The sequence below is a fragment of the Lissotriton vulgaris genome, chromosome 9, assembly GCF_964263255.1.
Source record: "Lissotriton vulgaris chromosome 9, aLisVul1.2, whole genome shotgun sequence".
Taxonomy (NCBI): domain Eukaryota; kingdom Metazoa; phylum Chordata; class Amphibia; order Caudata; family Salamandridae; genus Lissotriton; species Lissotriton vulgaris.
In genome coordinates, this window is record NC_141697.1 from 225,621,739 (window position 1) to 225,634,068 (window position 12,330).

At 42.7% G+C, this 12,330-nt stretch overlaps 1 protein-coding gene across 1 annotated transcript in view; it reads right to left on the bottom strand.

Annotated features, from left to right (window-relative positions):
• PNN (pinin, desmosome associated protein) overlaps positions 1 to 12,330 on the bottom strand; it is a 108,722-nt gene that overhangs the window by 61,298 nt on the left and 35,094 nt on the right. Inside the window, exons 3-6 of the mRNA XM_086937352.1 lie at positions 8,792 to 8,860; positions 8,121 to 8,196; positions 7,939 to 8,033; positions 6,780 to 6,855 (exon numbers count right to left, since the gene is read on the bottom strand). Of these exons, the coding sequence (XP_086793478.1) occupies positions 6,780 to 6,855; positions 7,939 to 8,033; positions 8,121 to 8,196; positions 8,792 to 8,860 (316 nt within the window). The remainder of the gene's footprint in view (positions 1 to 6,779; positions 6,856 to 7,938; positions 8,034 to 8,120; positions 8,197 to 8,791; positions 8,861 to 12,330) is intronic.

Below are 12,330 nucleotides of genomic sequence, written 5' to 3' on the forward strand. Positions count from 1 at the left end.
CTCTCTTTGTTCCTCTGAATTGCAAGGCCCCCATGGACCTTGCAGTTTCATTTTCCTTTTTCAGCTGTGTGAGTTTTTCATCCACTGGTGCACCAAAAAGGGTCTGCCCGTTGAAAGGGGTGCTAAGAATGTTGTGCTGTACCTCTGGCTTTAAGCACGAAATCCTGAGCCAAGCCGGTCTTCTCTCAGTGACTCCCAACATAATCAGCCTGCTGGACGTGTCTGCTCCATCAAAGGCAGTTTTGAGGCAGGCATTTGCCACGTTCTATCCTTCCTCCACCAGGTGTGCAGCTCTAGGCTGGTACTCATCTGGTAGGTGCTGCAGCAGCTGTCCAATCTGATCCAGGATCTGGTACTGGTGCCTGTTCAGCAGGGCGTTTGAGTTTGCCATGCTCCAGTGCATTGCAGCGTTCCTTTTTATCGTTTTCCCAGTCAGGTCCATCCTCTTGCTTTCCCGGTCTGGAGGTGGCCCTGAGGTAGTCGGGACATTAGCCCTTTTCCTGGCTGCCGCTGCAATAATGGAGTCCGCTGTAACAGACCATCTGATGTATGGAGGGTCCTTGGCGGAGTGTTTATATTTCTTCTCCGTTCTAGGCGTGACAGACCTGCATGTCGCTGGTTCCTTGAACGCCTCCTTCCCCTGGGCCATGACACTCAAGCATAGGGAGGTACTGGCTCCTAGTCTGCATGGGGAGCAGGGTCTCGAGGAGGAAATCCGCTTTCGACTTCTCATCTAGTTTTACTCCAAAGGCTGTTGCCGCGTTCTGATGACCATATTGTACACCCTAATGTCATCTGGCAGGGAAGGCCTATAAGGGTACGTGTCCACGGGCTCTTCTGGGCTCTCGGTGTCGAGGTCCTGCCACTCCAGGTCCTGTGTCCCAGAGGATGCTGATCCAAAGGTCGTCCGCCGATAGTCTTCCCCCTCCTCATCGTAGTATGAGGCTTCTTCATCCAGGTGTTCCTGGGCCTCTGGACTTTTCAGCGGCTCCTCTGGTTCGAAGTCCTCCTCCTCTTCTATTTCCACGACCACAGTGCTTTGCTTCAACAGGATGTTGAATCTCTTCATTTTATCGTCGAACTCCTACTTTCGTTGAAAAATGGCATCCATCTCGGCCTCGAGCCGTCTTTTCTTCCTCTCCATTTCGGCGGCCTATTCGGCGTCGAAAGGTTCAGCTGCTCTTATTCGTAAATCTCAACGTCTACATTGAGATGGGCTTTGGGTCTTTCGAGGTCGAACGTTCCTTTTCGGGGACGTGCTTTGATGACCTTGGCTTTTCGCTGGTCTTCGCTGCATGGGAGTCCTTTTCGAAGGATCCGCTGGGCATTTTGTCCTTGGATGCAGCTGCGGCCGTCGAGATAGTCGGTGCCAGTGCTCCCCTCGAGAGTCCGCCTCAGATTGTCGAGGCTCTTTCGGGGTTTTAGGGGTCGTCGACTCTCCTACCTTTTTCGAAGTCTTGTTATCGGTCTCTACGACCGTGTAGCTGTAGTCTTCTCCTGCGACGTTATCCTCATCGTCGCTCGAGAGCCCCATGTCCCGAAGAGACGGTTGTTGACTTGTGGCCTGCATGTTGTAGTTGTCCTGTTTGTCGCTCTCTAACCCGGAGAGTCTTCGGTGTGAAGTCTGAGCAGGCGTTGCAGTCCTTGCTCTCGTGGTCGACCGGTAGGCACAGGTTGCAAACCGGGTGTTGATCCTTATGCGCGTATTTGTGGTGGCAGTTATGGCAGAATTTAAAAGATGTGTTGTCCATGTCGCGTGTTCAGGGGCCCCCCTGCACGCATTCTCCACCGGACATCGAAGTTCTCCTTCATCGTCGTCCCGGTTCGAAGTTGTTATCCCTAGTTGTCTTTTCAGGCTTTTCCTTGCAAAAGCGGCTTATCAGTGTTTTCTTTTCCTCCAAAACTCTGGATCCACTCGTGGAACGATCCAGACCCAACGGCGGAAAAAAGAATCTGAAGATGGCGCCCAAGGGTGGGAGCTTCCGCAGGAAGCGTGCCGACGTCACGAGAAGGACACCAAGGTGGGACGTCGACGCCCACCTGGGCTACGGAAAAAACAAAAAACAAAGAAAAGACTACGATTCCGGACCCAACCACTAGAACACGGAATAATGCACAGCATAGTGAATCCAGAAAGATTCACGCTGCAAAACATTGTATACAAACAATTAGTCTCGGATTTAGTCATCGAGTGTGTGGCATCATTTCTTGCATGTGTGGACAAATGCTTAACACTACCCTCTGATAAGCCTGAGTGCTCAACCACACTACCACAAAAGAGTAAGGTATTATCTACTTTAGCCTCTGATATACCGTTGGGGATCAACTGGATCCTGTGCACACTATACCATACTTTGGTATAGTATATACAGAGCCAGCTTCCTACAGCCCACTGATTTAGAATCTTCAGGTGATAATCTGGGTGATTATGAGACTTTGAGAGGAAAGAGATATGACCTTCATGACAATGTAGACTTATTAGTACCTCTTCTCGGAAACCTGGTCATCTTGGAGTATTAACAATATAGGACACACCTCTAAATAAACTACTATCATTGAGTGTAGGTCTGAGTTTTTCCTTTTCCTCATGGTGAACCCTAGAGAAAGTCTACAGCCTTTACTTGAGGAGCTGAAGAAATGGCAGTGTGATGCATCTGCCTATTGGCAACCATCTAAAGGCACACAGTATAATGCAAAAGGAAGGGAGTTGACAAAAACCCATGACGTTGAGTGTCAAAATGGAAGATCTAGACAATATGCTTCTTCAGTCACTGAAGTTTTTACGTTATAACTGCTCCACACTCAATTGTGGAATGAAGCAGTTAATGTTAGCGCCCCTTTATCTGTGATCCCTACAAGATTCGAAAGTGGGCCCAAAAGTGCAGTGGTGGATACAAAGTTTGCCCTAGCTTTCTGGAAGGCTGAAAATCACCAACCTGCAGATTCTGATGAGGCGTCAGTCTGTGACATACAGTCGTCCACTATACTCATGTAAGCATAATTGATGTTAGTCAGCCTAGATCCAACATTTATATTAGACCCTCCTCTCTAACAAGATATACAAATCCTCACCATTGTACCTACAGTTCCATTTATGGTACAACATTCACAACCCCCAGCTTAAAAAAAAAAAAAAAAAAAAAAACAGGAGTTCATACTCACCAGCATGAGATGATGCCAACATGCTGGAAAACACACTAAAAGCACCAAGCACCATTTTAATTTGGATATGGTCTACACAAACTGGCAGCTAAATTAAAGAAAACTAATACCAAAAAATGGACAAGGGCACAACTGCTAAAAATACCTATAAAGGCATGTACTGGGCTGGAAGATGTTGGTGCAGTATTACAGTTGGTTCAGTACAGCACTGCATTGAAGATCAATGTATGCAGGAAGAAATAAATACTTGGCTAGGGAGAATGGCCTAAATGTAGCTAGCTGTTGGGGGAGGGGGGGCGGGTGAAGGTGGGCAGTATTCATATCAGTAGCTAATGAGTTTACTCGCATTACTGAAATTGCTGGAATTAGCTGCTAATTGTTTAACTCCCTCTTCTATACTTTGGACAAGCATGCAGCATGGGGTGTAATAATTCCATGGGGTGTAATAATTCCATGAGCTGGAGTTATGTGGAATGCATACATATTTTTAAGTATGTACCATTGGAGATAATGCCACATTTTAAATGGTACAGCCACGGAATGATGCAAGGAACAAATTCCCGATTCACTCAGTGCATTATTTCCCTTCAAGTAAAGAATTCCTTTTCATGACACAGGAGACACTAATACTACACAAATTTGAATTCCTAGTTATCTTGTACTAGAAGATAGTTAATTGCAGTCAAGGAACATTGCCACAAGAAGCACAAGAATACCAGAATGGGTTTATCCGGGACTGTTCTCAAATGGTTCACTTCCTTCCTACATAACCGGTCTCAGAAGTTCAAGATCAACAACGTGCTGTCCTCACCTGTGCCTGTAACTTTAGGCGTCCCACAAGGATCTTCCCCATCCCCCACATTGTTCAACCTTGTCATGGAACCACTCACCACCTTGCTTCAAGCATCTAATGTACACTTCCATATGTACGCCGATGACACTCAACTTTACCTCAAGCTACAATCCCCGGAAAACATCAAACTTCTGAACTCCACTCTCAGAAACACCCAATCATGGTTGGCCGATAATCACCTCAAACTAAATGCTCTGAAAACGGAGTTCCTTCTGATCTCACCTCCTGCGAAAATTGCCATCACCCAAACCTGGCTCAATCACCTAACTGCGCTCAATGTCCAACCCACCATCGAGGAATCGGTGAAATCCTTAGGCATCACACTTGACGCCAAGCTCAACATGCAGCAGCACATTAGCAAAGCAACTAAAGGAGCTAATTTCCAAATCAACACTTTGAGGAAACTTAAACCCTTCTTCCCAGCTAAGGACTTCCAAACTGCTGTACAAGCCCTAGTCCTCCCTCGCATAGACTACGGAATTGTGGCCCTTAGCGGACTCCCCCTTTCAACAACCGCACCCCTAAGAGCCTCCTTGAACGCTGCCGCGAGACTCATCACTGGTTCAAGAAAACATTCGCATATAACCCCCCCCCCCCCCCCCCCCCCCCCGACTTAAAATCCCTGAACTGGCTGCCTTTTGAAGCCAGAATACAGCTGAAAATTGCAGTTATGACACACTCTGCCGTACACCACATGTCACCCAACTACCTCACTCAAAAGCTGACTATATCAGGAGGCTCGAGATCCAATAGAAGTACAAAAAATCTACTCCTGAAACTTCGTAGATTTCGGAAGGAAAAAACATACAAACGCTCCTTCTCAGGAATGACACCCAGGATCTGGAATGCACTCCCTCCTGAAACCAGGCTGATCTCCTCCACTGAATGGGTACGGGGATTGCACTCAAGGTCACTTTTGTTTAATATGTTTGTGTGGTACGTGTGCTGCACTAGATTAGCGCCTGCTCACTAGTCATCTAATGTGGTTGTGGCCTGTGACCCAAGGTATCCAGGACTCTAGTGCGCACTACAACAAATATAAATTCTCCAATATCACTTTAAGATCAACTTTTATCAAATTATTCGTGCAAAAGAGTCATGCGATTCACATGATTATCAGACACGATATGAATCCATTAGCAACAATTTACAACATCTTGTTGTGGTTAATCACATTAAAAATAACATACAAAAAAATGATTATACGGATCAACAAAAACCCCAATGCATTTCGGGGCTTGAGCCCCTTCGTCAGGGGTCACTAGATATGGTATCACACGTCTCCTTGTGTATACAGTTTTGCATGTGCATCAATATAACATCTGTGAAGTATCGGGATATCGTACACGACGAGACGCAGTCTTAACATCGCGGAAGGCGAACACTACAAACTTTGACAAACAGCTGAAGAACCGTGCAGGCTTCCCAAACTAAATGCTCGATACAGAGATCCGGTCAGTAAATACTTCACAGATGTTATATTGATGCACATGCAAAACTGTATACACAAGGAGATGTGTGATCCCATATCTAGTGACCCCTGACGAAGGGGCTCAAGCCCCGAATTGCATTGGGTAATTGTTGATCCTTGTAATCATTTTTTTGTATGTTATTTTTAATGTGATTAACCACAACAAGATGTTGTAAATTGTTGCTTATGGATTCATGTCATGTCTGATAATCATGTGAATCGCATGACTCTTTTGCACGAATAATTTGATAAAAGTTGATCTTAAAGTGATATTGGAGAATTTATATTTGTTGTAGTGCGCACTAGAGTCCTGGACACCTTGGGTCCCAGGCCACAACCACATTATCTCCTCCACTGCATTTTTTAAGAAAGAGGTAAAAGCCATCCTTATGGCCAAGTTCACCTGAACTCTATTGTTGCTGGATCAGAGACTTTTGCACCGTTTTTTGTATTATTGGTTACCTGATTGTCTATAGGTATTATATTTGTACATGACTGCTATCCTATTATGCTATTCACTTACTACCGACTACTATATTGTACCCAATAGTTTGTTTAACCACCCTCTTGTTGCCCCTACCCCTTGTTCTGTAATTTTTAAGAAAGAGGTAAAAGCCATCCTTATGGCCAAGTTCACCTGACCTCTATTGTTGCTGGATCAAAGACTTTGCACCGTTTTTGTATTATTAGTTACCTGATCGTTTATTGGTATTATATCTGTACATGATTGCTATCCTATTATGCTACTATATTGTACCCAATAGTTTGTTTATTCACCCTCCTGTTGCCCCTACCCCTTGTTTCTGTAAAGAGCTCTGATATCTGCAAAGATCTTGTTCGATCTATATAAAACTCTGAATAAAATAAAAATAAAATAAAGCAGAATCCATAAATAATCAAGTCGTCAAACCCCACCTTGCCACGACTAGACCAGCAATTAACAAGGATCATTCTGCCAGGTATTGAGGAACAGGACCTTTCAATGGTAACATGTTCAAATGTCCAGCTTCTACAGTAAATTCCAACCAACAAGCCCGACCTCTGATCCATCACTTATCCACCACACACTACCGCAAAGTTCCAAAAGGAATGCACAACTTAAACAACCAAATAAAAGGACATCCTCAGAAGTGCAATACCTACTTTGGGGAAAAAGACAGATGAAAGACGTATCAGACCACTGACTGCTATTTTATTAATGTTGTGAAGACAGATTGTGCTTTCTGCACAACGTGGGGATATTGAGAAACACTGCAGATTGCAAAGTACTTGTCCACGTTAAAGTTGACATACCCTTTCAGATGCAACTGTAGACTCTTGCTTAAATTTCTGCAGTGTCCCCATCAATAGGCCAAAAATCCGCCGATTCCTAAAGAAGACAAGAGGTAGAAAACCAGTGTTTGGGACACTAGGAGAAACTACAGGAACATATATAAAAATATACTAACCAATATAAATTGAACTCATGACCTGCAAACATTATCAAAAGTGTTACTTAACAGTAATGCAATGAAAAACTAGGGGCTATACGGCAAAAAAAGGGAAACATTGCAGTAACAGAAGCCAGAACATATTTTTTGGAGTTATCCTGAATTTCAAGAGCATATATGCCTTGTACAGGCAACACAAAAGCAAACATTTCTATTGATGTTTATTACGCATGCACGCTTCTCAAAAAACACAGATTGAGGTATGGGGATGTTGATTTAAAAAGTTAATTTAACCACCATGACAAAATGCATTGAAGGACCTCAACCAAATTCAGATTTTATATGTGAAAAATAGATTAAGCTGTCAACACAGTCCTGGTTCATTTGAAAGATGCTCAATTGAAGTATTTATAAAGGCTCCTCAGAATAGTGAGAACAAAAACAAATGACTTGAATACAGTTTCAGATTTCTTATGTTAAAAACCACAACGTGGTAATTTTTTTAATCTAGTGCCACAGAACTAAAGTCACTTGCTACTCTTCTGCCACTTAATGTAGCACATCAAAGCTGCTTTCAATAGTGGTCGAGAAGAAGGGTTTGCACATAGACCTGTGACATTTGAGAACTCTATGTGGATGGGGCTGCAGAAACCAGTAAATGTGAGTTTGATAGAATGATCTCCAGTGGTAAACGCAACTAAGTACTTTTTTGAAGAAATGTTACGCGAGTGTGAAGTACCACAACGCTTTCATGAAAAATGCAGCGGAATAGGGAAAAAAAAAAGTAACCAGTAGACCGGCGATGTTGAAAAATTGTTTTCTCCAGAGTAAGGAGATCGAATGCACAGGATTCCATAGGCTCCACTGGAATGTGCACAGGTTTAGTAAAGGGTGTTTTTAAGATTTCATCGAGCAGGCAGATGCTTGATCTGTGAATGCTACCAATTGTCATTACTCTGCAACATAACAATTTATTTAAACAGCTGTGTCTGAAAATGCCCAAAGTGCATAAAACACTGTACCTTTGCTTTCCTTTCTCATCGATAGTCTGATCTTGAATAAGGTCTCGGCGGGTGCGTTCTTTGGAGGTAGCAACAATAGAGGATTGCAACGCAGGCTATAATGAACAAAAGTAGAAAACTCAATGCTGCCTCAAAACAAAAGCTCAATGCTGAATCCATGCCACTACAAATCTCAATTGTACCTTTTTAACATCTTCTTCTTCCTCTGCGTCACTTTCCTGGCGTGACTCTCTCCTTGTCCGTCGCTCTGCCCCCTGCCTTTCAAAAGAAAAACAGTGTGAATTCTCTATAAATAGGCAAGCCCTAAATGTAAAAAGTACTACATGGAGCAAATAAAACAACCCTTACTTTAACATTTTAAAGTTGTACAACTTTAACATGTTTAAGGGATAACTGTGTAATAATATGCTTGACATGTTGAATGTGCTTTATAAATACAAAACCTGAACAAGCCTCTCTTTAATCATTACTCAACCAAGATTTGTAATTGTGTTAACTACACCTTATCTGGAACTCCGTTTCTAAACCCACCAGTCAAACAGTACAAAAAGTAATGCCCGGGTGCTTAAAAGCTGGGGATAAATCATTGGTCTGAGGGTAGAAGTTAAATAAGCTTTTAAAGATATTAACTTGAGGAAAATTAACATTTATTGAAGCTAAATAAGAAGCATCCACATGGCCCATAATTATCCTACAACAATGTCAAGACTCAGCCTTTCGGGGACTATTGGGGCAAACCATCTTGATTTGAAAAAATTCACTTTCAGTGTGCTTGCTGCCCTTCTTGTCTGAGAAATTCCAAAAGTGCTGCTCAAAAACAGCCACCACACTAACTATTAAAATCTGCACCTACCTGTTGACTGCTCCTTCAAAGTCTCTAAGTTTGGCTGGGGGCCCTCCTCCGCCATCCGAGAGTCCACGCCTACAATATCAAAAAGGCATGTTTAAAAGAGGAAAAACAACCATTTACAAAGGAAGAAAAACTCAAAGCAAATTTGTAAAACAAGGCTTGGGGTTTACACACAAGCCCAAGCAAGGACTAGTGCACCTTGACTGCAAGCTGGTCACATTGAGAAAGACAGAACCCCTAATTTGGTCGAAGAGTAACAAAAACCTCAGGAACGACCTGTAGACCAAAGTACAGTATAGTACCTAAACACAGCGAAGTGACAGGCGGAGTGGCTATAGACGAGCTGGTAACAGTACAACATAGGAGATACTAATTTTTACAATGAGATGGCAATCAGAGGTCCATGAACCTCTGAACTTCCAGAATAACAATTAAAAATATCGGTCTATAACTAACACCTACTGTACTCATGTGTGGAAAATATTAATTTCAGGGGGGGGGGGGGGTTATGTTTGTGGGGAGAGGAGACATATCAGTATTGATGGTTCTCAGAAAATTGGAAAGAATGGTATCCTTGAAAGTTGGTATAGATGGGAGTGGCCCCAAGACTGGTTACAGTGCAGGGACCGAGTAAGAGGAGTGAGCAGAAGTTGGGTGGAGCAAGGTGGTGGGGTTGAAAGAGATAGAAGGACAAGGGTCGCAGTAGGCTATACTTGAGGGTAAGAAGGGGTTATTTGGCCAGATAAGAACAGCTAGCAGAGGAAGGAATTTTAACTGGGTCCAGTAGCTGCAAAGAAATGTGCAGCTTACTTGTTGGCACTGAAGGGGCATGGGTATGTGGTGTGGGAGACTAAAAAACTGCACCTGCTGCAAACTCCTCACAACAAACAGAGGCAGGCAATGCTTAACCACATGGCTGCTGGGCGTTTTCCCCCCCTGTGCTGGAAAATGCTAATTTAGTGACACCATGACGAGCTCAGCTCCTCATCAGCACACGACACCCGTGGGTGATGACGAGCTGAGCTCGTCATCAGCATCGAAAGGGTTAAGAAGGTTCACAAGCAGGCCAATGGAATATATTAAATTGCCAATGACCAGTGTGTTAATGAGAGACAGGCAGCTAGGTCAACTGTTCCTAATATTGCACAGCTAGAACAAGGCTCCATGGGAGAGGAAACATTAAGTTTAGATACATATTTAAATCGAATAGCACTTCACATTTCTGGCATAGCAGATAGGAAAAACAAAAACAATGATGTAACTAATAGGTAGGAGAGCAGGACCAAATGAAGATACCAAATAAAGGTTTCCATTTTCAAATGAAATAAGATGGGTGTATATAGGCCCATTCGGGAGGCCATAGAAGTCATTTAAATGCAGATATGATTGTGCAAATATTACCAAATGGGAGATAAAGCTGTGCAAAGGTAGCTGAAAGAGGAGACTAAGACATTAAAAGAGGTGGTGTGAAGTGAAAAAGCAAATAAGCCTAGAGAAAGCCAGAGGAAATGCCATAATAAACATGAAAGTGTGGAGATTGACCAAGCACCACACGACTAATGAAGTAGAGGGAAGTACAACATGAGTAATTTACGAGTGATGCTGGCAGTGCAAAGAAAAGCAAATCTGTAGGGTGCATCAGTCAAAAATACTGAATATGAATTACAAATCATGGAGATGAAAGTGGATGAGAGGTAACAGAGAATGAAGAGTTCTAGTAGAGAGAGTGAACCACCTCGGTACAACGAGAGATATGGAAGCCAAATTGAAGAGGGTCAAATTAAACAGTGCCAAGAGATGACTGGCAAGCCGACTGAAGATTTAACTGTTTGAGGGAGAAAGAGTACAAAAGTATGAATTAGTGAGAACCTTTTAACTCCTCCTCATTCCTTTTGTGTTCCAGTCTCTATTTGGTCCCCAGATTTAAGCTTTCTGGTTGAAATCAGTTTTGTTAGCACTATATGCTTTCTAATGGCAGTGGTCTTTTAAATCCACAGTATAGGAACAGAGAGACAGCATAGACATTTCAATTTAAACAATGTTCTGATGATCAAAATTCACATATTTGCTTTTTTGTGCCATAAAAGCTTCTGTAAGTGTGGAGACTTTATCCAGCTACCTCCCTACTTAACTCATTTTCTCCAGTTACAGGATTTGCAACGAAACAATCCATCCATCATAATTTGATTTTCCTCCTAGCAGTGCTATCGGGTATGAATGATCTTAGTTGTTGTGCTGAAAGCCATCTATTTGCTATGGTGATTCTTTCAGCAGCATTTAACATGCTCAATCATAATATTCTTCTGAACAGACTTGCCAAAATTGGTAATGTGGGCACAGTTGTCTCTTAAACAACTTATATTGCGTCTTTTTCCCCATGGAAATTAAAACCCTGGATTGAGGAGTGCCAAGTATGAATAGGCGTATGTATGAATAGGTGTGCGCAAGAGAAAGTGTGCGGAAGTGTGCGCGCGAGAGAAACTGTGCGTGCGAGAGAAAGTGTGCGGAAGTGTGCGCGCGTACACATGTATACATACACACATACGATTCCACTGACTTATCCCATATGCGCTCATGGTTTTGAGCTGTGTGTCTACGTGGACCACACAGATTACGTTAGAGAGCCAAGGAGACATCAAGTCATCAGCCACACCGCTATAAAGAAGTGGATAAGCTTAAAGTATGTCAAACTAAATGGAGAGAGAGAAAAAAGAAAAAAAAAAAAAAAAAAAAAAAAAGATAATCAAGGTCAGGTCGTCATTGTTCTCAGACAACCTTTTCTTAGCCTTCCCTCTATTGACAACCGTCACTTTGTCAGTGTGCTCAGAATAAAGATGGATTTTGTCTTGACCATGACTGATCAGGATAATGCACTGCTCAGGAACTGATTTTCTCACCTCTGCTACCTGAAACACATCCATATAGGACTACTGCAACTCTTTATATCTTGGCCTGCCTGTCTGATTCAAAGGCTTCAATCATTTGCTGCTGCTAGATTGGTTGTCTCTCAAGCTCGGACATCATACCTCCACACTGCATTGTCCCAATTACTTTAGCTTACGATGAAGAAGCAGATTGCCTCCTAGTCAGTGTCTTCCGCATAAAAACTGCTTTCCACCTGTAGTTCTCGTCTAAGTCTTTACAAGCAGTTTATATTTTGAGATCTCAGGATGAACTTTTGCTCACACCATAAAACTCTTCGGGTACACTGCCAAAAAGTAAACCGCTTCACTGCTGAACCAGAGACAAATTCCAGACATCGTTCAGAAAAGATTTTAAAACATGGCTGTTTTCGCAAAAGGATTAGTTTTCCTTCTGATGCTGTACTGCGCTTTTGTTGCTCATTTTTAGGATGCAAAGATACCCATATTTGAGTGAGAGTCACGATTTTCAAATCAATAAACCATCAAATTCTGATTAAAAAAGCTAGTTGATTTGTTCAAATCCAGGACTACTGAACCACCAAGCATAGCTGCAATTTGACTCCAGCAAGTCAATGCACACAGCATTAAGATTAAGGCTCCCTGTTTTCCGTTTTTACT